General features: G+C 37.0%; 1 protein-coding gene across 1 annotated transcript in view; it reads left to right on the top strand.

Annotated features, from left to right (window-relative positions):
- The window catches only part of KCNH7 (potassium voltage-gated channel subfamily H member 7), a 1,107,705-nt gene that overhangs the window by 944,657 nt on the left and 136,762 nt on the right, over window positions 1–26,286 (top strand). Inside the window, exons 10-11 of the mRNA XM_053698381.1 lie at window positions 12,479–12,731; window positions 21,369–21,574. Of these exons, the coding sequence (XP_053554356.1) occupies window positions 12,479–12,731; window positions 21,369–21,574 (459 nt within the window). The remainder of the gene's footprint in view (window positions 1–12,478; window positions 12,732–21,368; window positions 21,575–26,286) is intronic.

Genomic DNA, 26,286 nt, shown 5'->3' with positions numbered 1-26,286 from the left:
TATTATTCATTCAAGAGACCCACTTTAAAAGGGGATTTGAACCTAAGGCTGGCCTTAAGAAATTCGGAAAGGTTTTCCTCTCTTCACACACTACCAAACACAATGGGGTTGGGATATTAGTGAACAGTAGATTGCCATTTCATGAAATTTCGACACACAAAGACAAAGAAGGCAGATACATTATAGTAGTGGGATACCTATTTCATAAGTTAGTAATGCTAGCAAACATTTACGCCCCTAATGTTGACCCATCATCCTTCTTTCCCAGCTTAATAAAAAACTTCTTGAAACATCAAGGGGCAGTTTAATATTGGGTAGAGACTTCAACCTAGCGCTGGACCTAACTCTTGACTGTTCCACAGGTACGTCCTCGGTACCTAACAAAACACTTAAACAAATTAAATCAACCCTCTCACAACTGGCCCTACATGACACGTGGCACTTACACCACCCTAGTGATAAAGACTATACGTTTTACTCAAACCCACATCACCTATATACCAGAATAGATTATTTTTTCACAGATGTTAATAGTTTATCTTACGTCACCCATACTGACATCTACCCTATCACCTGGTCAGACCATTCCAAAATCAGTTGCCATCTTAAATGGCCTACCTCGTCATCCTCCAATTCTTGTTGGAGATTTGACGATTCTCTCCTTCGAGATCCCTTGATCTATATCCAGATTCAAAAATCGTTAATTGATTACTTTAAAAGAAATGACATCCCCGACACCGACATACATAACATCTGGAACGCTCACAAATGCGTGATTAGGGGCGAACTCATTGCAATAAAAGCCGCCAAGACTAAACAACAAAACTGCTATCTTCAGTCCCTACTAGAAGATATAGATAAAATGCAGACACTACACAAAACATACATACAAATACCTCACTATTAGACAGCCTTAGCCATAAACGAGATCAACTACACATTTTTTTGGGAACTGAAGCGAAAAAAAGTGCTCTGTTTCTCAAAAAAATGTATTATGAAGGAGCCAATAAGCAGGGAAAACTACTGGCCAGACAATTAAATAGACGAACAAATAAACAATACATAATGAACGTACGCGGTCCCTCGGGTAACTTACATTCGACCACTGCTGACATCACGAAAGCATTCATGGACTACTACGACAACCTTTATAATATTAGACGGGATGCGAATGATCCCACCACAACAGACATAGCAGACTATCTATCAAACTTAAATCTCCCGAAGTTAACTTCAGAACAAATAGATACACTAGATGCCCCACTTTCTGAAGAAGAACTTATTGAAGCTATCTCTTCTCTCCCCTCAGGTAAAGCCCCGGGCCCCGATGGCTTTAGCAACTCCTATTATATTCAATTTAAAGAAATACTGTCACCATACCTCTTAAAATACTATCAGAGCATAGACTCTGACGGGGGGTTTCCCTCGTCCTCGCTGCGGACGCACATCTTACTAATACTTAAGCCAGGTAAATCACCAGAACAAATATCACACTATAGCCCGATTTCGCTCATTAATACCGACTTAAAGATTTTTGCGAAAATTCTAACAAACCGTATAAACCAGTTTCTCCCTTGCCTTGTACATAATGACCAGGTGGGCTTTGTGCCCGGGCGCGAGGCGAGGGACAACACAGTCCGCAATCTACATCTAATCTGGCACATCACAAACTCACACATCCCCTCAGTAATAATATCCACTGATGACGAAAAGGCCTTTGACCGGGTCAACTGGTCTTTTCCGAGAGCAGCTTTAGAAGCATTCGGCTTTAGCTCAATCACCCTGAAACGAATATTCGCATTATATATATCACCTAGCGTCCGTATTTTAGTTAATGGCTCTCTCTCACCCCCTATTGACATAAACAATGGAACACGCCAGGGCTGTCCTCTCTCACCCTTACTGTTTGCGCTCCTCATCGAAACCCTTGCCGCCAAGATTAGGAACAACCCTGAGATTACAGGAATTTCGGTGGAACGGGAAACTTACAAGTTATCCCTTTTTGCCGATGATATCCTCTTTACAATTACTAACCCTGAACACTCCATTCCCCCCCTACTGACTGAGTTTTCTATTTTTCACAACCTAACAAACTTCCTGATAAATCAGAACAAATCTGAAATAATGGGCTTATGCCTCCCACTAGACTCAATAAACTCAATCAAAAATAGCTGCCCCTTTAAATGGTGCACAGCTTCCATGCAATATCTAGGCATATTTCTTACTGACTCAATTGATAAGACTTGTCCTCCTGGAGCTCTAAGAAATTAAACTGGTGGGGGCGAATTAATTCTTTAAAAATGAATGTCTTCCCTAGACTTCTCTATATCATGGAAGCGCTACCTATTCCCCTACCCCCTAAATATATACCCCAGATACAAAACCTATTCAGCGCCTTTGTGTGGCAAAGGAAGCCACCGAGAATTAATAAACATACCATGACCTTGCCTAGATCTCTCTATATCATGGAAGCGCTACCTATTCCCCTACCCCCTAAATATATACCCCAGATACAAAACCTATTCAGCGCCTTTGTGTGGCAAAGGAAGCCACCGAGAATTAATAAACATACCATGACCTTGCCTAGATCTCATGGTGGTCTAAGAATACCTAATTTAGAAGCATACAGAACCTCGATATTTATGCAGAGGTTGCTTGATTGGAGGGTGGGAGACACACAGAGGAGATGGGTTCACCTTGAAAACCATCTAGGGCCTGGTATACAATTACATAAATTATGCTGGAGGGCAGACTTTCACGATCAGACAAGGCTCATCACTAATCCTATTACAAAAGAAACAGCCTCCCGATGGAGCTGGGCCTCTATACATTACCCACACATCTCCTCTAGTCCGGGCCCCCTAACCTCCCTATTCCACAACCCCGATTTTACTATCTCCTCACTGGTTAACGTGAGCTCTTATACCCAGGGGCTTCCCGACACACTTATTCACCAAGTCACCATTAATGAAACAATATGCACACAGGACCAATTGATAAAGCATGGTTTTGAATGGGCGAGAAACTGGTTCTCATACAGAAGACTACACAATTACATATTTACTCACAAAAATCAGAATAATATGGTCTGCACCCCTACCAATATGGAGAAAGTATTTCTTGTAACTTGTCCAGTTAAACATTCACTGTCTACCATTTACAAAATTCTCACACACCCTCCCCCAGGTAACATACCACACTCTACGGAAATGTGGGAGAGAGAATTGGGAATCATCATCCTCCCACATACAGCGTCTAATATATTTTTAAATACAAAAAAGTCATCTTCCTCTTCCTCTATCTTAGAAACAAATTATAAAATCCTTCATTGTTGGTATTTAACCCCCCGCAGGCCATCGTTTATACCCTAAGCTCAGTAATAGATGCTGGAGATGCGAACATGTGGGAAGTGGCATGGGTCACATGTGGTGGTGGTGCTCCCGGCTTAACCACTTCTGGTATCAAATCATAAGGGAAGTTGAGCATATCTTTAAAATAACTATCCCTCCAGACCCTTTGGTTTGGCTATTAAACAAGACCACTCCTCTCCCTTCTAAACAACTTCTCCCCTTATTCAGGATTTTTACCAACAGTGTCAAAATTCTTATAGCTAAAAGGTGGAAATCTAGAGAGGTTCCCACACTAACGATGTGGCGAGCCAAGGTCACTGAACTCCTGGAATTGGAGGAATACTCAGTATATAAAAGAGGGAATAGGGAAAGTTTTATAATGTTACAAGCAATGTGGGACGAATATATTAGAAATGTTTAACCCTCACCAAATTTTTTTTTGTGTGCCAATGTGTATACGATGTATTCTCTGTAGATCTCTTTTCTAATAAAAAGAATTTAATTAAAAAGTACACTAACACCTATAAACTACCTATTAACTCCTAAACCGAGGCCCTCCTGCATTGCAAACACTAAAATAAAATTATTACCCCCTAATCTGCCGCTTCGGACATCGTCGCCAATAAAAAAAAAATATTAACCCCTATCCCGCCGCTCCCCGACATGGTCACCACTATAATAAACCTATTAACCCCTGAACCACCACCCTCCCGCATCACAAACACTATTTAAAGATTATTAACCCCTAATCTGCCATCCGCACACACTGCCACTATAATAAATCTATTAACCACTAAACCACAAGCCCCCCACAATGAAATATACTTAAATAAACTATTAACCCCTAAACCTCTGACCTCCCACATCACTAACTCTACATAAATATATTAACCCCTAAACCTAACCCTAACATAACCCTAACACCCCCTAACTTAAATATAATTAAAATAAATCTAAATAAACCTTACAATTATTAACTAAATAATTCCTATTTAAAACTAAATACAAACTTACCTGTGAAAACAAAACCAAAGCTAGCTACAATATAACTAATAGTTATTAGTATTGTAGCTAGCTTTGATTTTATTTTTATTTCACAGCTAAGTTTGTATTTATTTTAACTAGGTAGACTAGTTAGTAAATAGTTATTAACTATTTAATAACTACCTAGGTAAAATAAATACAAAGTTACCTGTAAAATAAAACTTAACCTGCCTTACACTAAAAACTAACATTACAATAAAATAAAATAAATTAAATTATTAAAATACAATTTTCTAAATTACAAAAAAAATAAACACTAAATTACAAAAAATAAAAAAACTACATTATCAATAATAAAAACAAATTACTCCTAATCTAATAGCTCTATCAAAATAAAAAGCCCCCCAAAATAAAAGAAACCCTAGCCTAAACTAAACTACCAATAGCCCTTAAAAGGGCCTTTTGCAGGCATTGCCCCAAAGAAATCAGCTCTTTTACCTGTTAAAAAAAATACAAACACCCCCCAACAGTAAAACCAACCACCCAACCAACCAACCCCCCAAAATTAAAACCTTTCTAAATAAACCTAAGCTAACCATTGCCCAAACCCTAAGCAAAAAAACAGCAACTCAAAGAACCCTTAAAAAAAACCTAACACTAACCCCTGATGATCCACTTACAGTTTTTGAAGTTCGGACATCCATCCTCATCCAGCCGGCGAAGTCATCATCCAGGCGGCAAGAAGTCTTCATCCAGACAGCATCTTCTACATTCATCCAGACAGCATCTTCTATCTTCATTCATCCGGCGTGGAGCGGGTCCATCTTTAAGACATCCGGCGCAGAGCATCCTCTTCTTACGATGGTCGCTGTAAATTGAAGTTTCCCTTTAAGTGACGTCATCCAAGATTGTGGCCCTTACATTCTTATTGGCTGAAAGATTTATATAAGCCAATAGGAATTAAAGGTGAAAAAATCCTATTGGCTGTTCAAATCAGCCAATAGAATGAAAGCTCAATCCTATTGGTTAATTAGATCAGCCAATAGGATGAAAGCTCAATCCTATTGGCTGATTGCAACAGCCAATAGGATTTTTTCACCTTTAATTCCTATTGGCTGATAGAAATCTTTCAGCCAATAAGAATGTAAGGATGGATGAAGATAGAAGATGCTGTCTGGATGAAGACTTCATGTCATCTGGATGAAGACTTGCCGGCTGGATGAAGATGGAAGAGGCCGCCCGGATGAAGACTTCTTGCCGTCTAGATGATGACTTCGCCGGCTGGATGAGGATGGATTTCCGGACTTTGAAAACTGTAAGTGGATCGTCGGGGGTTATTATTAGGTTTTTTTAAGGGTTTTTTGGGTGGATTTTTTTTTTTAGCTTAGGGTGTGGGCAATGTAAAAGAGCTGAATGCCCTTTTAAGGGCAATGCCCATCCAAATGCCCTTTTCAGGGCAGAGGTTGGTTTAGGTTTATTTAGACAAGTTTATATTTGGGGGGGTTGGTTGGGTGGTGGGTTTTACTGTTGGGGGTGTTTGTATTTTTTTTAAACAGGTAAAAGAGCTGATTTCTTTGGGGCAATGCCCTACAAAAGGCACTTTTAAGGGCCATTGGCAGTTTAGTGTAGGCTAGGTTTTTTTTATTTTGGGGGGGATTTTTTATTTTGATAGGGCTATTAGATTAGAAGTAATTCATTTTTTATTTTTGATAATGTGGTTTTTTATTTTTTTTAAATTTAGTGTTTATTTTTTTTGTAATTTAGAAAATTGTATTTTAATAATTTAATTTATTTTATTTTATTATGTTAGTTTTTAGTGTAAGGCAGGTTAGGTTTTATTTTACAGGTAACTTTATTTTACAGGTAACTTTAACTAGATAGTTATTAAATAGTTCATAACTATTTACTAACTAGTCTACCTAGTTAAAATAAATACAAACTTACCTGTGAAATAAAAATAAAACCTAAGATAGCTACAAGTTTGTATTTAGTTTTAAATAGGAATTATTTAGGTAATAATTGTGAGGTTTATTTAGCTTTATTTTAATTATATTTAAGTTAGGGGGTGTTATGGTTAGGGTTAGGCTTAGGGTTACATTAGGGTTAGGTTTAGGGGTTAATATATTTATTTAGTGTTAGTGATGTTGGAGGCCAGAGGTTTAGGGGTTATAACTTTAGCTTTGTGGCGGCAACATTGGAGGCGGCAGATTAGGGGTTAATAACTGTACTGTAGGTGGCAGCGATGTTAAGGGCGGCAGATTAGGGGTTAATAACATTATGTAGTTTGCAGCAATGTCGGGGCGGAAGATTAGGGGTGTTTAGACATGGTTTTTATGTTAGTGTGTTAGGTTTAAACATAACTTTTTCTTTCCCCATAGACATCAATGGGTCTGCTTTACGGAACTTTTGTTTCCGCGATCGCAGGTGTTAGGCTTTTTTTTTGCCGGCTCTCCCCTTTGATGTCTATGGGGAAATCGTGCACAAGCACGTCAAAGAAGCGCTTGATTTCAGTGTGGTATGGAGCTCAACGCAACCATTTCACCCGCACAACCCTGCTTTTTTAAAACCTGTAATAGTAGCGCTATAGGGAGGTGAAATAACTATGAAAATGTTGCGATCGTTAATTTCCCTATAGCGCTCAAAACTCATAATCTAGCTGATTTTGAATTATTCTTACACTTTACTTAACCCACTAGAAGAGATATTTTTGTGTTGTTTTCTCTTACTTCTGTGTTTTCCACAAACGGACCAAATCCTACATTAACATTGAGTTTAATTAATTTCTCATGTTTAAATGGACCTGAAACCAAAAAAAATGATTTCATAATTCACATAATGTATACAATTTAAAACAGCTTTCCAATTTACTTATTTTATCTAATTTACCTAGTTCTTTTGGTATCTTTTGCTGAAAATGATACCTAGGTAGGCTAAGGAGATGGAAGCTAGCTGCTGATTAGTTGCTGCACATATATATCTCAAAATGTAATTGGCTTATGGATATGCTCAGCTAGATCCCAGTAGTGTATTGCTGTTTCTAGTTCCCAGTAGTGCATTGCAAAATTATTAATAGAAGTAAATTAGAAATTTGTTTCAAAATGTATGTTCTGTCTGAATGATAAAAGAGAAATGTTGGGTTTCGTGTCCCTTTAATGAAGTAATAGAATATTACAGCTTCACTTTTATTTTCTCCTCTGTATTTTCAGGTTCCAGCACTTGAAATCTGGTACATCTCTCTCTCGGTTCATTGATATGGCAGCAACATCATATAGACTATCACAATGAGTTACAAGGTAATATACCATATAACAAAAAAATCAGCATTAAAAAGAGGAAGGTGCTTCAATATTATTGTATTGAGAGTGAAAATATAATTATATCCATAAAACAAAAATTAAAAAACACTTTAATTCCGAAGAAATTGGAAAAAATATTACATGTGCAGAGATTTTAACAATCCCATAAACCCATAGTTGTAAAGATTAGCTGATCCTACCTAAAGAAGCTTTCATAATATTCTGTTGACCAGAGCTGACAATTTTGCCCCCACATATTTTTGTTCAAATATGTTGCATGCAGTGAGCAAATTTAATTAAAACAGAATATTTAGGCTGTCTAGTTTGTTACCCTACATAGGTTGTTTACTAAAGAATGAACAGATTAACATGTTTTAATTATATGGACATGAAACCCAAAAGGTTTCATAAGACAGAGCATACAATTAAAAACAAAAAAAAAGTTTTCAGTGTATATCAACTGTAACAGCTCCAGTAGGATCTAGAGTTTCTTTAGTAATATAGCAAACACAGAAAATTGGAAAATAAAGTCATACAGCAGATTGTAAAAGACCTGAAAGGTGCCCAAGTAATTTGTTAAAATTACTTACTATATTTTAAGATACCCCAGCATGGTAACAATATTGAGCTGTTTAGATGAAATGGCCTATGTGGGAAAATGATTAGAATGTCTAAAAATAGAAAACATATTTGGTTTCTGCAAATAAATATAAGAAAAATGCATTCAACATTAATTTAAAGTTTTTCTTGTCTGTCAGTTAAATAGTTGGCAGGTCACTTACATGCACATTCATTATTGCACATGCTCAGTAGGTACTAATGACTTACATTAAAAAAACAATCATCTAATAATTTGTACAGGAAGGGAAGTTCATAACAGGGGGCTATGGGATGGTTCCTGCCCACATAAGGAATTAATATATTATTCTACTAAGGTACCTATGACTGATTTACAGGGTATGTGAACAGTAATCATGTTACTGTTAATAGTTAGGATGTAATTTTGTTAATAGTTGCAAAAAACTATGTTTATTTGTGACTAATTTCCTGGGAAGTCCTATTGGATTATTTTTCCCAAGCTAATACTTTTATAAACTGATTATCCTCACAGTACAATTATTGCTTAACATATAGGAGGAAAGGGCTCATTCACTAAAGTAAAACATACTATAGGTTTTAAAATGGTCTGACTTCACATTAGAATTAATGATGACAAAAAAGAAAACATACATTTTATTGTACCTAGGTTTTCCTCAACAAAATTCCATATAAAAATATGAGTATCCGAGAGAGAGAACAGCAACTAGAATCGAGTGCTGGATCACATTTGGACCTTAACTGAAATGCTTTATTCATTGCATGGTGATTCGTTTTGAAAATAAGTCTCTGCAAACCAGAATAATATTTTTTATTTTTTTTTATTTTTGCTGAAACAATTATTGGAATTTCGTCTATGTTTTCTCCCTTATTTTTAAAACAGAGTAAAATTGTAAGCTAGTTTTGTTCTTTTTTTCATCACCATTTTTTTAAATATTTTTTTTTTCTTGTCACTATGTTCATAATGAAATAAAAAGCTTTGATTTTTTTTATTTATTTTTCATTAAGAAAAAAATATATTAATTGACTTTTCAGTTGTAATAACTATATTTCCCCAAGTATTTTGGTATCACAATTAAACAGTATAAGTTAAGGGAAAAAAACAAAAAATTTTGGATCTCTGAAATGAATTATTAAATTTATTAAACAGCTCATAAATATCCCAGGCTAAAGCTAAATGTAAACCGATTAAGATTTTGATGCAAATGTAATTATTCTACCAAAAAAATGCCTAAAAAAAATCTAAGAAGGAAGTCTCAATATTATGTATTTTATTTTATTGTATCTGATTCAATGAAACACTAAAACAGAAGATATTTGTATTAAAGAAGATTGTTTTTCAAAACTCACTGTTATATATTTTTTTACTAAACACCAGCATCAAAATCTTAGCTTACATTCATAATTGACTCCCTCCCACTTTAAAAAAAATCAGGTAAAGTTATTGGTCCTTGTGAAAATATACAACTGTAAAGATTAGTTTTCATTCTGTTAGTTCCACATGCCTGGGATATCAACAAAGAAATATTATATTTTGCTGAATATGAAACACATAATTTGTATTGGTAAGACCAACATTTATGTTTAAATACAATTTTGCAATAAATTAAAAAAACAAGCTAAAGGGGTTAAAGTGATTTTTTTTGCTAAATAATTGACATGATAAATAATTGACAGTGAATAAGAACAAAATGCTTTTTAAAGATAAAAAAATGTGATGTTGGAGGAGAACAGTACCAGGTCCAATATATTCGTGTGTTAACTTTTACATCCTGTAATGAAGCTCTAAAATAAATGATTCCTTTATTTTAGAGTGAATCTCTAGCCAGCAATCTGGACAGCCATTCCCTGGCGCCCTTGGTTCATTTGGGATAAACAAATTACTAAACAATCTTTTCAATTTTTAGGGAATACTTTTTATGTTTATAAATAATACATATTTTGATATTGCATCTTGGTTTCCTCACAACTAGAAATGTTATACCTTAGAAATGAGAAAAGGTTTCTGAACATTTGATAAAAAAAATAAAAAAAACTTTGATTGCTTTTTTCTGTTCTAAATGAAAGTTGAATGTTTCCCAAATATTAGGTGTTATTTTTTTTAAAGAAATGTGAACAATCTCTATTTGAAATATTATTCAAACATCAAATGCAACATCTTCATTTATTATAATTAACATTCAAATATTTATTCTAATAAACTTCAATGCCATTGTAAGTGAATCAACATTTAAATATTACATACAATATTCAAATTCTAAAATTCAATCAACAGAAATAGTCAAATGCTTGAAAGACTGTCATTTATTTTTGTTTTCTGTTTTTTTATTCAGTGGCATTTTTTAATATAGTTGTATTAAACAACATCATATTAACTTAATTCACCTCTACTTTAACAATGTATGCTTTTTTTTTTTTTTGCTTTTTGTAGAGAGTGAGAAATATGCCACATAATATGTAGAATGAAATCACTTTAGCATAACAAATTATTTTAATCATTCACTTTTTCATGAGGTGTGGGTTGTTTAGAAAAATGATGACCCCCATTGCACTTCCAAGATAAAAGATTATGATATTTGTATACTGAAGGACACATACTCTGCCAGTAATGAACAAAAGCTCAGTAGCTTGTTCTTTGGCGAATTACTACCTAGAAGCAGCCTCCTTTAGCTAGGGTGACCATATTGCCACTTTAAAAAGGGACACATATAAAAAATACATATCTCAGTGTTCTTATAAAAATCATTTATTTGAATAGCATTGAAAACAGCACTGACATATGTATTTTTCATATGTGTCCCTTTTTAAAGCAGCAATATGGTCACCCTACCTTTAGCCCAATTGTGCTTTTCACAGAGAAGAACTTTCCTAAAGTATATCAGTCTGATCCCACCTAGCAAGGTCAGTTCAGCCCGGAAATACCAGGCAATCCTCCTTTGAACAAGGAACATGGCAATCTTAGACGATTGTTTCGGCCTTGTCAGTGAGGTGCAGCCATATCCCTCTAGCACATTGGGCTGGGAGTGCATATCTCGTTTCCCGCTTGACCCTTAGGGAGACTTCCCCAGGGTCTATATAAATGCATGCAGAAAAAGAAGATAATGATATTTGTGTCATGACGTTCTGACTTAAAATTAAGACCACAATGTTTTGAGTAACCACTTAGCTGCCAGAGAGAACTACAATCTGTTGCATCATTATACAATGCAGACCTCATTAGCAGCAACGTGGTAACAATACATCAAGGTTTCCCAGCTCAGTCCTCAAGGAACTCTATCACCTTAAAATAATTCCCTGCTTGACTGTAGTTGAGACTTTTACAATAATTGAGTGACTGCAGCCCAAGAAGAGAAAAACTTAAAATCTGGTCTGTTAGAGTTACTTGAGGCCTGGAATTGAGAAATACTGCATTACATAAATCTCTCTTTGGCATTTATATCTGGTATCAAGTCACAGGAATAATTCTAAAACTATGTACTGCTTGTATTTTTTTCATGTATTACATTTTTACCTTTTCATACAGTACAGTATGTCATAAAGTTTAAACTTTTAATTTCATGTTAATAATAAATGAGAGCTTGGTAAATAAATGAAAATGATAAATCATCTGGGCAGGATATATTCAATAATCCATGATTACTGGACTAGTGAGAAATTGCAGAAACAAAAAACAAATTCAGCTTTTTCCTACATTTAAAACACTAGTATTTTTTCTCTTGACTTGTAACTTTCCTGCAACCAATCATGCGCGAGCAGGCGTTGTCAGTCACCCGGTCAGATAAATCCAGCGTAATTGTAATCCCCCACTTCTGATGCAGAGCAAGTCTATTATTTCATTTTGTTTATAAATACAATTATTTGAACAGACAGTTGAGGGATAGAATTTGAAGAAAGAAAACATTTGAAGTTGTTGATTTATTTCAGTAGTCAAGTGCTGAACCTACAGAAAGTGCTATTCAAAGAAAAATTGAATTAAGTTGTGTGTAATGCTAGTAGTTTATCTCCACAAAATCCTACATCCTTATATGACACTTTGTTTTTTATATTACTGAATGAGCTGATTTATTGATACCTTATTTTTCAAAAGAAGCAGCAAATACTTTCACTTCGGTACCCATTAATATTGCATTTACCCAGCAAATATATTATCGAATGTCATACATTTTTTAAAACTTTCATTGTGCAAGAAAAAATATATCTTTCTGAGTCTATGAAGTTTTTACATTTATTTATTTATTTATTTATTTTCAGGTACTAAAGGGATTTCCAGAATGCCTTCAAGCTGATATTTGCCTACATCTCAATCAGACATTGCTTCAGAATTGCAAAGCTTTCAGTGGAGCCAGCAAAGGCTGCCTGCGGGCATTGGCTATGAAGTTTAAGACAACTCATGCCCCACCCGGGGATACACTTGTACACTCTGGGGATATACTTACCGCACTCTACTTTCTGTCAAGGGGCTCAATTGAAATCCTAAAAGATGACATTGTTGTAGCAATTTTAGGTAAATATATGTGAAATATAGGAAGAAATTATATATTTTTACTTGTGATATAGGTATATATTAAAAGTTTTTTCACTCATGTGCTAGTAAACTTTTGACATGGGTGGGTTAGCGTATATATTACAAGTTGAAAGTAAAAAGTTAGTATTTGTGGACTAATTTGATACAGCCTTAGATCCACAGCGTTAAATCCAAAGTTTCCAAATGTTTTGTTTATATATATATATATATATATATATATATATATATATATATATATATATTTATATATATATATATATATATGTAGTAATATATCTATCTATACCTATATGTGTATATATTTATATATAGTTAGATAATGAATGAATTCCACATTGTACAACAATTTCTAATGCCCAGGTATACATTTTCTAAATAAAAATGATGAAGTATTTTCACATTAAAGGGACATGATACTTATATGTTGAAGCACTTGATGACGTGATGACGCTGACTAGAAAATATCACCTGAACATCTCTATGTAAAAAAAGGAAGATATTTTACTTCAAAAAGTATTCACACCCCACTGCAAAGACACTTTAAGCAGCCAAGCAGGATGCTAGTCCCAGGACTTGCAAATTAGTGTGCATGGGGCATGTGCAGCACAGTCTTGTTCAGTTTAAGGAAGTTTACTATGAAATCTCACAAGATTTCAGTGAAATCTCATGAGATCAAAGCAAAGCATGACCTCAGCACTGCTGATGCTGATTGGCTATTGTTTTTTTGTTTTCAACTTGCAGCTGGACAGCAGCTGAAGTTTCACTGTTCACAGAGCATAGACGCTAATTCTCAAGCTCTCTGGACTGGTGAGATTCTATAAGAATGCTTGCCAACACTTATATTTCCCTTGTGGAGCACTATAAAAAACAGGGTATCTCTCTAAGAGGGCGTATGCAGCATTTTTGTATGGGAAGAACATGCATACATTAGAAAATTGCACAAATAAATTTGTAATTTAAAAACCATAGAAAATTAATAATTTAACCATTCACATCAAAATAGGATCAAATTGTATTGTTAAGGTGCATCAAAAAATCTTCACCAAAAATCGTATTTTAACAAAAAAATGTAAAATTTGTATTTAAATTACACAGGAATAATTCATATTAAATATGCAAAGTATAGATTGTAATTTAATTACATTGGATGTGCAAAAAAACATAGAAAAGTACAAAATACAAAGCGTAACTGTTCCTTTTGCGAAAAAATGGGCTAAATATGTGAGTTCCAGGGGCGTACAAGAAATTGTCTCTCAAATCTCTGTGTAATTCTGTAAAGATTTCGCACTGCAGATTTTTTTCGCCAGTTAGAAGGTGGCAAGCTTTTCTCAAATCACTCAAAATACTTAATGCCATAATAGAAAAACACATGCATATGAAAATAGATGCAATTGTAATATGCTCTATACAGAAAGCAGCATAATGTGATTTATATTGGCTGCAGATTTTCATTTTTAAAGTGACCCCCCTGCTTACTTAGCTCTATGGAGTGAAGTGTCCCTTTACAGCAAGCTCCATTGATTTATATAGGAGCCATTTTATACAATAAATCCACAATGGCACAAACCACGTCTGATAATCGGCCCCTTACTTTGTTGAACTGAAGAAATGCTAAGGTAAAATATGTTCCCTTTTTACATAGAGAGGTTAAGTTGATATTTTCATGTCAAGTTTTTTCAGTTATCCTGCTTCACTTTCAAGTGGTTTAATATATGAGTATTATGTCCCTTTAATTATTAATAAACTACACTTAAAGGGATAGGCTAGTCAAAGGGAAATTTCAGTTAATCCAATTAGTCCTCCCCCTGTATCATGTGACAGCTACCAGACAATCGCAAAATGCATATACATATATACAGGTGCACTTTTACACATGCTTAGTAGGAGCTGGAACCTCAGAAATTGTATCTTTAAAAAGAATGTACACATTTTGATTAAAGAAGTATATTCAATTTTTTTTATTATTTTTATTTTAACGTTAGTGGCCCCTTAAGCAAATTTGTGTTGCAATTCAACAGAACAATGTCCGTTTAAAGGGACAATCTACTCCAGAATTTTTACTGTTTAAAAAGATAGTTAATTCCTTATTACCCATTTCCCAGTTTTGCATAACCAACACTGTTCTATTTATACACTTTTACCTCTGTGATTACCTTGTATCCAAGCCTCTACAGACTACCCTCTTATGTCAGTACTTTTGACAGACTTGAATTTTAGCCAATCAGTGCTGACTCATAAATAACTCCACAGGATTGAGCACAATGTTTATCTATATGACACACATGATCTAGTGCTGTCTAGCGATGAAAAACTGTCAAAATGCACTAAGATAAAAAAATTTAAATTGGCATATGAGCTACCTATGTTTAGCTTTCAATAAAGAATACTAAGAGTACAAAGCTAATTTCTCTTGTAAGGTGTATTCAGTCCACGGGTTCATCCATTACTTGTGGGATATTCTGCTTCCCAACAGGAAGTTGCAAGAGGACACCCACAGCAGAGCTGTCTATATAGCTCCTCCCCTAACTGCCACCCCCAGTCATTCTCTTGCAACTCTCGACAAGATAGGAAGTATAAGAGATATGTTGTGACTTAGTGTAGTTTTTACCTTCAATCAAGAGTTTCTTATTTTTAAACGGTATCGGCGTAGTACTGTTTTACTCCCAGGCAGAAATTAGAAGAAGAATCTGCCTGGAGGTTGATGATCTTAGCGGTTTGTAACTAAGGTCCGTTGCTGTTCTCACGCATAACTGAAGAGTATGGGAAAGACTTCAGTTGGGGGAACGGTCTGCAGATTACCTGCTTTGAGGTATGTTCAGTATATTTATTTCTAGAGAGATGATAAGATCTAGAAAATGCTGACAGAGCCTTGTATAATTGAGGTAAGCCTGATGCAGTGATTTAACAACGACTGGGATCATGCTTACAAAAAAGGGTAATATTCATGTTAATACTCATATTTCTTAGTGACAAAACGTTTACATGTTATATAGAAAGAACGTTTTTTCTGTGGCAAGGTGTTTAACTGTTTATTAACGTTTTTTTAACGTTTTTCAAATCCGGTTGGGGCCTAAAGGGTTAATCATCCATTTGCAAGTGGGTGCAATGCTGCTTTAGTCCCTTATACACACTGTAAAAATTTCGAAGAGTTTACTACTTTTTAACACTGTTTTGCAGTTTATGTGATAGTTGTTTTTTTTTAAAAAAGGCACAGTACCGTTTTTGTTTAATTGCTGTTTCACATTTATTGTTTTCCAAGCTTGCTGGTCTCATTACTAGTCTGTTAAACATGTCTGACATAGAGGAAACTCCTTGTTCAATATGTTTAGAAGCCATTGTGGAACCCCCTCTTAGAATGTGTACTAAATGTACTGAAATTTCTATAAATTATAAAGACCATATTATGGCGCTTAAAGATTTATCACCAGAGGTTTCTCAGACTGACAAAAGGGAGGTTATGCCATCTAGCTCTCCCCACGTGTCAGAATCTATAACTCCCGCTCAAGTGACGCCAAGTACATCTAGCGCGTCCAATGCGTTTACCTTACAAGACATGGCGGCAGTTATGACTAATACCCTCACAGAGGTATTGACCAAACTGCCAGGGTTACAAGGAAAGCGAGACAGCTCTGGGGCTAGAACAAATACTGAGCTTTCTGATGCTTTAGTAGCTATGTCCGATGTACCCTCACAATGCTCCGAAGCCGTGGCAAGGGAGTTGCTATCTGAGGGTGAGATTTCAGATTAAGGGAAGACGTTACTTCAGTCCGATTCTGAAATGACAGCCTTTAAATTTAAATTTAAGCTTGAACACCTCCGCTTATTGCTCAGGATGACTGTGACCCCATTGTAGTTCCAGAGAAATTGTGTAAAATGGACAAATACTTTGCAGTGCCTGTTTACACTGATGTTTTTCCAGTCCCTAAGAGGTTTTTTGGAAATTATTACTATGGAATGGGATAGACCAGGTGTTCCGTTCTCTCCCCCTCCTGCTTTTAAAAAGATGTTTCCCATAGATGTCGCTATACGGGACTCGTGGCAGACAGTCCCTAAGGTGGAGGGTGCTGTTTCTACCCTAGCTAAGCGTACAACTATCCCCGTCGAGGACAGTTGTGCTTTCTTAGATCCTATGGATAAAAAATTGGAGGGTCTCCTTAAGAAAAAATTTATCCATCAAGGTTTTATCCTCCAGCCTCTTGCATGCATTGCCCCAGTTACTGCTGCAGCGGCTTTTTGGTTCGAGTCTCTTGAGGAGGCTCTACAGGTGGAGACCCCGTTAGATGATATTTTAGACAGGATTAAAGCTCTCAAGTTAGCTAATTCCTTTATTTCTGACGCCGTTTTTCATCTAACCAAACTAACGGCTAAGAATTCAGGTTTTGCCATTCTGGCGCGCAGGGCGCTATGGCTTAAGTCCTGGTCAGCAGACGTTACTTCAAAGTCTAAGTTTCTTAACATCCCCTTCAAGGGACAGACCCTATTTGGGCCGGGCCTGAAGGAGATCATTTCTGATATTACTGGAGGAAAAGGTCACGCCCTTCCTCAGGATAGGTCCAATAAATTAAGGACCAAACAGAATAATTTTCGTTCATTTTGAAACTTCAAGAGTGGCGCAGCTTCAGCTTCCTCTAATGCAAAACAAGAGGAAAATTTCGCCCAGTCCAAACCAGTCTGGAGACCGAACCAGGCTTGGAACAAGGGGAAGCAGGCCAAAAAACCTGCTGCCGCCTCTAAGACAGCATGAAGGAGTAGCCCCCGATCCGGGACCGGATCTAGTAGGGGGCAGACTTTCTCTCTTCACCCAGGCTTGGGCAAGAGACGTCCAGGATCCCTGGGCATTAGAGATTGTTTCCCAGGGATATCTTCTGGACTTCAAAGCTTCATCTCCAAAGGGGAGATTTCATCTCTCACAATTATCCGTAAACCAGATAAAGAGAGAGGCATTCTTACGTTGTGTTCAAGACCTACTGGTTATGGGAGTGATCCACCCAGTTCCAAGGGAAGAACAGGGGCAGGGCTTCTATTCAAATCTGTTTATAGTTCCCAAAAAAGAGGGAACTTTCAGACCAATCTTGGATCTCAAGATCCTAAACAAATTTCTCAGGGTCCCATCCTTCAAGATGGAGACTATCCGATCCATCCTCCCTATGATCCAGGAGGGTCAATATATGACTACCGTGGACTTAAAGGATGCTTATCTCCACATTCCAATTCACAGAGATCATCATCAGTTCCTCAGGTTCGCCTTCTTAGACAGGCATTACCAGTTTGTGGCTCTTCCCTTCGGGTTAGCCATGGCACCAAGAATCTTTATGAAGGTTCTAGGGTCCCTACTGGTGGTTCTAAGGCCACGGGGCATAGCGGTGGCTCCTTACCTAGACGACATTCTGATACAGGCGTTGACTTTTCAAATCGCCAAGTCCCATACGGACATTGTTCTGGCCTTTCTGAGGTCTCATGGGTGGAAGGTGAACGAAGAAAAGAGTTCTCTCTCCCCTCTCACAAGAGTTTCCTTCCTAGGAACACTGATAGATTCAGTAGAAATTAAAATTTTTCTGACAGAGGTCAGGTTATCAAAGCTTCTAACTTCCTGCCGTGCTCTTCATTCCAGTCGTAATCGTAATCGGCCTAATGGTAGCGGCAATGGACATAGTTCCGTTTGCCCACCTACATCTCAGACCACTGCAACTTTGCATGCTCAATCAGTGGAATGGGGACTACACAGATATGTCCCCTCTGCTAAATCTGGATCAAGAGACCAGGGATTCTCTTCTCTGGTGGTTATCTCGAGTCCATCTGTCCAGGGGAATGAGTTTCCACAGGCCAGAGTGGACTATAGTGACAACAGATGCCAGCCTTCTGGGCTGGGGCACAGTCTGGAACTTCCTGAAGGCTCAGGGTTCGTGGACTCAGGAGGAAGCCCTCCTTCCGATAAACATTCTGGAGCTGAGAGCGATATTCAATGCTCTTCAGGCTTGGCCTCAACTAGCTGCGGTCAGGTTCATCAGATTTCAGTCGGACAATATCACGACTGTAGCCTATATCAACCATCAGGGGGGAACAAGAAGCCCCCTGGCAATGTTGGAGGTTTCAAAGATAATTCTATGGGCAGAGGTTCACTCTTGCCATCTCTCAGCTATACATATCCCAGGAGTAGAGAACTGGGAGGCGGATTTTCTAAGTCGGCAGACTTTTCATCCTGGGGAGTGGGAGCTCCATCCGGAAGTATTTGCCCAGCTGATTCAACTATGGGGCAAACCAGAACTGGATCTGATGGCATCTCGTCAGAATGCCAAGCTTCCTTGTTACGGGTCCAGGTCAAGGGATACCCAGGCAGCGCTGATAGATGCTCTAGCAGTGCCCTGGTCCTTCAGCCTGGCTTATGTGTTCCCACCATTTCCTCTCCTCCCTCGTCTGATTGCCAATATCAAGCAGGAGAGAGCTTCTGTGATTTTGATAGCACCTGCGTGTCCACACAGGACTCGGTATGCAGATCTGGTGGACAAGTCATCCTTTCCACCATGGACTCTACTCCAAGGTCCATTCAAACATCCAAATCTAATTTCTCTGCGGCTGACTGCTTGGAGATTGAACGCTTGATTTTATCAAAACGTGGTTTCTCCGAGTCGGTCATTGATACCTTGATTCAGACTCGAAAGCCTGTCACCAGGAAAATCTATCATAAGATATGGTGTAAATATCTTCATTGGTGTGAATCCAAGGGTTACCCATGGAGTAAGGTCAGGATTCCTAGGATATTATCCTTTCTCCAAGAAGGATTGGAGAAGGGATTGTCAGCTAGTTTCTTAAAGGGACAGATTTCTGCTCTGTCTATTCTTACACAAGCGTCTGGCAGATGTTCCAGACGTTCAGGCGTTTTGTCAGGCTTTAGTTAGAATCAAGCCTGTGTTTAAACCTTTTGCTCCGCCATGGAGTTTAAATTTAGTTCTTAAAGTTCTTCAAGGGGTTCCGTTTGAACCTCTGCATTCCATAGATATCAAACTTTTTTTTTTTCTTTTTTTTCTTTTTTTTTAAATCAAACTTTTATCTTGAAAGTTCTGTTTTTGGAGCTATCTCTTCGACTCGAAGAGTGTCAGAGTTATCTGCCTTACAGTGTGATTCCCCTTATCTGATCTTCCATGCAGATAAGGTAGTTTTGCATACCAAACCTGGGTTTCTTCCTAAGGTGGTATCTAATAAGAATATCAATCAGGAGAATGTTGTTCCAACACTGTGTCCTAATCCTTCTTCAAAGAAGGAACGTCTATTACACAATCTTGACGTGGTTCATGCTTTAAAGTTTTATTTACAAGCTACTAAGGATTTTCGTCAAACATCTGCATTGTTTGTCGTCTACTCTGGACAGAGGAGAGGCCAAAAGGCTTCGACATCTTCTCTTTCTTTTTGGCTGAGAAGAATTATCCGTTTAGCTTATGAGACTGCTGGCCAGCAGCCTCCTGAAAGAATTACAGCTCATTCCACTAGAGCGGTAGCTTCCACATGGGCTTTTAAAAATGAGGCCTCTGTTGAACAGATTTGTAAGGCGGCGACTTGGTCTTCGCTTCATACTTTTTCTAAATTCTACAAATTTGATACTTTTGCTTCCTCTGAGGCTATTTTTGGGAGAAAGGTCTTGCAGGCAGTGGTGCCTTCCGTTTAAGTTCCTGCCTTGTCCCTCCCTTCATCCGTGTCCTAAAGCTTTGGTATTGGTATCCCACAAGTAATGGATCAACCCGTGGACTGGATACACCTTACAAGAGAAAACAAAATTTATACTTACCTGATAAATTTCTTTCTCTTGTGGTGTATCCAGTCCACGGCCCGCCCTGTAACTTTAAGGCAGGTGTTTTTCATTTTTAAACTTCAGTCACCACTGCACCCTATAGTTTCTCCTTTTTCTTGCTTGTCTTCGGTCGAATGACTGGGGGTGGCAGTTAGAGGAGGAGCTATATAGACAGCTCTGCTGTGGGTGTCCTCTTGCAACTTCCTGTTGGGAAGGAGAATATCCCACAAGTAATGGATGAACTGGATACACCACAAGAGAAAGAAATTTATCAGGTAAGCATAAATTTTGTTTTGATGGTAAAAGTAAATTGGAAAGTTGTTTAAAATTGCATGCCCTATCTGAATCATTAAAGTTTAATTTTAACTAGACTGTCCCTTTAGTCAAACGTTTAGCTTTTACATTGTAGAATTATATATTTGTTTTAATTGAAAAGTGCTTTTTGGGGAAAAAAATCAGCAAGCTTGACTTTTCTTTTCTCTAAAACTAAAAGCAGGTAACAGTAAAAAAAAATTCAGACATTCGTTTAGATATTTCATCATTTCAGGGTAATGGATGCTGTGTCTGAATGCTCATGTTTTTTTTTAAATGTTTTAACCAATTAATACCAAAATTAAAATAGTATGCGTCCCTTTGTATTATTTCAGAATTAATACTAGAAGGCTCCTGGTGTGCTGAATTATACTATTTGTAAACTTCTTAAGTTTTTATTGTTGACCTTTTCTTTCAATTTTATATTTTTTTTGGAATTTGATGACATTTTATTCATAAGAATGTCCAGCATACATTAATACATGCAGTATCAGTTAAAACTTCCTTCTTCTTTTTTTTAGGGAAGAATGACATTTTTGGGGAGATGGTGCATCTTTATGCCAAGCCTGGAAAATCCAATGCTGATGTTAGAGCTTTAACGTATTGTGATCTTCATAAAATACAACGAGACGATCTATTAGAAGTTTTGGATATGTATCCTGAATTCTCCGATCAATTTCTTACAAATTTAGAGCTAACATTTAATCTAAGAGATGAAAGTACAAAGGTATTTTAATTGTGCAAAATGTTTTGCTAAAAAAGTCAATGTCAATTTTAACGACAAGATATTTTTAATATATTTTGTTTATTATAAAAGGGATAAAAACTGTGCTCCTTTAGCAAAAACAAATATGCTATATAAAATTACACATAAAAAGAAACAGAAACATGTCTAGAAATGCTCAGTGTTTCCACTGCTTTCAGGTTGATGAGGGAGCTAACATGTTGGTAACTTTAGTCCTCCTCTGAGCATGGGCAAAAAATTCTTCCTGTGTCTATAGTGTTCACTTAATGGTAAACCAGCTCAGGTTACTCTAGATTTATGACATCAAGCTAGATATGCCTTACTGTAGAGATCCCAGCCCCCTTGTGGGGCTGTGACAGGAAGTAATGGACCCTGTAAAAATGACGTTTAAAAAAAAAAAAATCCTTTTAAAATGGTGACTAATACGTATTGCAATAATTTTTATTAAGTATAACCCACTGCTTAGTGTTTTTTTTTTTTTATTAAAGCAATGAAACAGACTGTTTGTATCCCTTTAATTGGATATAAAAGAGCTTTAATAAAATGCTTTAATGTGCTGCAGCATTTTATTATTGCACTATTGTTTGCACCTATATGGCTATGTCTGTTTCCCGACCAGTAGTTAATTACCAGTCTAGAGATGGCTTTAATGATATATTTAACCTATTTGCAGGGGTTAAACACAAGGTGATGTGCAAGCTGTAGTGCAATAGTAAGATGTTACAGCGTAAAAATAATTATATTATTGTTCCTTTATGTCCCTTTAATAGGTATGTGCATTTGTGTCATTTGTAAGGAAGTTAATGCCGAATATGGCGGCCGTCTGCAACATTTGGCTATTTTCAGAGCTGGATTTGTTCTTGTAAAAGGGCAACACGCTAAAATCTGTGCAAATCCCTATCTCATTGTGCTGCACTTTCACAAGAAGAAATCCGTCTCAGAAATAGCCAATTGCCACTGGCGGCTGCCATCTTCAGCATTCGTTTCCTTTGGTACAACAGAAATGCACATGCCTACCCATTAATATGTTCAAAATGTTAGCATGTGACCTAAACTTTATATAACCCATTTAAACAAAAGTTAAATAGAATGAATAAATATTATGTTAATTACATAGCAGTCATTGCTTATCTGGCAATTTATGGGTATTATAAAATATTCTCTAACAATGAAACAGTTTTTTGTTGATGGATACTAGACATAGTTTTAAACCTACTTTGGGTTAGACAAGGACAGATTTGATAAGCCTTGAATAAAGTCAGAATGCAGGACGTGTCATTTTAGGTGCAAATAATGCAAAATGGAGTAACCAGTAATGTAAGCATTGTTCATCTTTATAATTACACTCAGGGGCCTTTAATGCTGACTAATTCAGTCTGTGACAGCTCTGGGTATGGCTGACCTACTAAATTCTTGATTGCCTAAGGAAAATTAAAGGGATATACTATTAAAATGTTTAATGTTATTAATATAATAACAATTAATAATATTATTAAGAAAGCAAATGAAAAAAATACATTAATAACCTTAAACAAAATTGTAGACTATTTTTTCTTCTGCAAGTTTATTTTTTTGTTTCAATGAAACTCCAATCTTATCTAAATAAAAACATACATCTATATATACAGTGCATATGTGTGTGTGTGTGTGTGTGTGTATATATATATTTATATATATATATATATATATATATATATATATATATATATATATATATATATATATATATATATATATATGATGCTTAATCAATAAATACAAAAATCTAATGTATATGCATAAAATATAATTTTAAATTTAGTAATGCCAATGGGATGTCAGAGAGTTATGTTCCAGGCCCCTCTCAAAATTTACATAATAATATACAGTAATAATATAATTTAAAGTGATGGTAAGATAAGCCTACATTATAAAGAAATATGAAATCCTTGTTTAAATAAAAATGTATATCGGTACCTTTACTTTATATTTACATTAACATTGTCCCTGAAAGGGTTAAAATGTTTTCTAGTTTATTATACTCACCCCCACAACTGCCAGCTCAATTTGAAGAACGCTTTTTTTCAAGCAGTGACGTATTCACCGCTCATTTAGGCCTAGATTTGGAGTTTGGCGGTAAAAGGGCTGTTAACGCTCCGCGGGCTTTTTTCTGGCCGCACCATAAAATTAACTCGGGTATCGAGAGTTCAAACAAATGCTGCGTTAGGCTCCAAAAAAGGAGCGTAGAGCATTTTTACCGCAAATGCAACTCTCGATACCAGAGTTGCTTACGGACGCGGCCGGCCTCAAAAACGTGCTCGTGCACGATTCTCCCATAGGAAACAATGGGGCTGTTTGAGCTGAAAAAAAACCTAACACCTGCAAAAAAGCAGCGTTCAGCTCCTAACGCAGCCCCATTGTTTCCTATGGGGAAACACTTCCTACGTCTGCACCTAACACTCTAACATGTACCCCGAGTCTAAACACCCCTAACCTTACACTTATTAACCCCTAATCTGACGCCCCCGCTATCGCTGACCCCTGCATATTTTTTTTAACCCCTAATCTGCCGCTCCGTAAACCACCGCAACCTACGTTATCCCTATGTACCCCTAATCTGCTGCCCTAACATCGCCGACCCCTATATTATATTTATTAACCCCTAATCTGCCCCCCTCAACGTCGCCTCCACCTGCCTACACTTATTAACCCCTAATCTGCCGAGCGGACCTGAGCGCTACTATAATAAAGTTATTAACCCCTAATCCGCCTCACTAACCCTATCATAAATAGTATTAACCCCTAATCTGCCCTCCCTAACATCGCCGACAGCTACCTTCAATTATTAACCCCTAATCTGCCGAGCGGACCTCACCGCTATTCTAATAAATGTATTAACCCCTAAAGCTAAGTCTAACCCTAACACTAACACCCCCCTAACTTAAATATAATTTACATCTAACGAAATTAATTAACTCTTATTAAATAAATTATTCCTATTTAAAGCTAAATACTTACCTGTAAAATAAATCCTAATATAGCTACAATATAAATTATAATTATATTATAGCTATTTTAGGATTAATATTTATTTTACAGGCAACTTTGTAATTATTTTAACCAGGTACAATAACTATTAAATAGTTAAGAACTATTTAATAGTTACCTAGTTAAAATAATAACAAATTTACCTGTAAAATAAATCCTAACCTAAGATATAATTAAACTTAACACTACCCTATCAATAAAATAATTAAATAAACTACCTACAATTACCTACAATTAACCTAACACTACACTATCAATAAATTAATTAAACACAATTGCTACAAATAAATACAATTAAATAAACTATCTAAAGTACAAAAAATAAAAAAGAACTAAGTTACAAAAAATAAAAAAATATTTACAAACATAAGAAAAATATTACAACAATTTTAAACTAATTACACCTACTCTAAGCCCCCTAATAAAATAACAAAGCCCCCCAAAATAAAAAATTCCCTACCCTATTCTAAATTAAAAAAGTTACAAGCTCTTTTACCTTACCAGCCCTGAACAGGGCCCTTTGCGGGGCATGCCCCAAGAATTTCAGCTCTTTTGCCTGTAAAAAAAAACATACCATACCCCCCCCCCCAACATTACAACCCACCACCCACATACCCCTAATCTAACCCAAACCTCCCTTAAATAAACCTAACACTAAGCCCCTGAAGATCTTCCTACCTTGTCTTCACCATCCAGGTATCACCGATCCGTCCTGGCTCCAACATCTTCATCCAACCCAAGCGGGGGTTGGCGATCCATAATCCGGTGCTGAAGAGGTCCAGAAGAGGCTCCAAAGTCTTCCTCCTATCCGGCAAGAAGAGGACATCCGGACCGGCAAACATCTTCTCCAAGCGGCATCTTCGATCTTCTTCCATCCGGAGCGAAGCTGCAGGATCCTGAAGACCTCCAGCGCGGAACATCCATCCGGACCGACGACTGAACGACGAATGACTGTTCCTTTAAGGGACGTCATCCAAGATGGCGTCCCTCGAATTCCGATTGGCTGATAGGATTCTATCAGCCAATCGGAATTAAGGTAGGAATTTTCTGATTGGCTGATGGAATCAGCCAATCAGAATCTAGTTCAATCCGATTGGCCGATCCAGCCAATAGAATGCGAGCTCAATCTGATTGGCTGATTGGATCGGCCAATCGGAATGAACTAGATTCTGATTGGCTGATTCCATCAGCCAATCAGAAAATTCCTACCTTAATTCCGATTGGCTGATAGAATCCTATCAGCCAATCGGAATTCGAGGGACGCCATCTTGGATGACGTCCCTTAAAGGAACAGTCATTCGTCGTTCAGTCGTCGGTCCGGATGGATGTTCCGCGCTGGAGGTCTTCAGGATCCTGCCGCTTCGCTCCGGATGGAAGAAGATCGAAGATGCCGCTTGGAGAAGATGTTTGCCGGTCCGGATGTCCTCTTCTTGCCGGATAGGAGGAAGACTTTGGAGCCTCTTCTGGACCTCTTCAGCACCGGATTATGGATTGCCAACCCCCGCTTGGGTTGGATGAAGATGTTGGAGCCAGGACGGATCGGTGATACCTGGATGGTGAAGACAAGGTAGGAAGATCTTCAGGGGCTTAGTGTTAGGTTTATTTAAGGGGGGTTTGGGTTAGATTAGGGGTATGTGGGTGGTGGGTTGTAATGTTGGGGGGGGGGG

This window comes from Bombina bombina, chromosome 1 (genome assembly GCF_027579735.1).
Source record: "Bombina bombina isolate aBomBom1 chromosome 1, aBomBom1.pri, whole genome shotgun sequence".
Lineage (NCBI taxonomy): Eukaryota > Metazoa > Chordata > Amphibia > Anura > Bombinatoridae > Bombina > Bombina bombina.
Note: the sequence above shows the minus strand (reverse complement) of the source record. Positions and strands in the feature narration are given on the sequence as shown.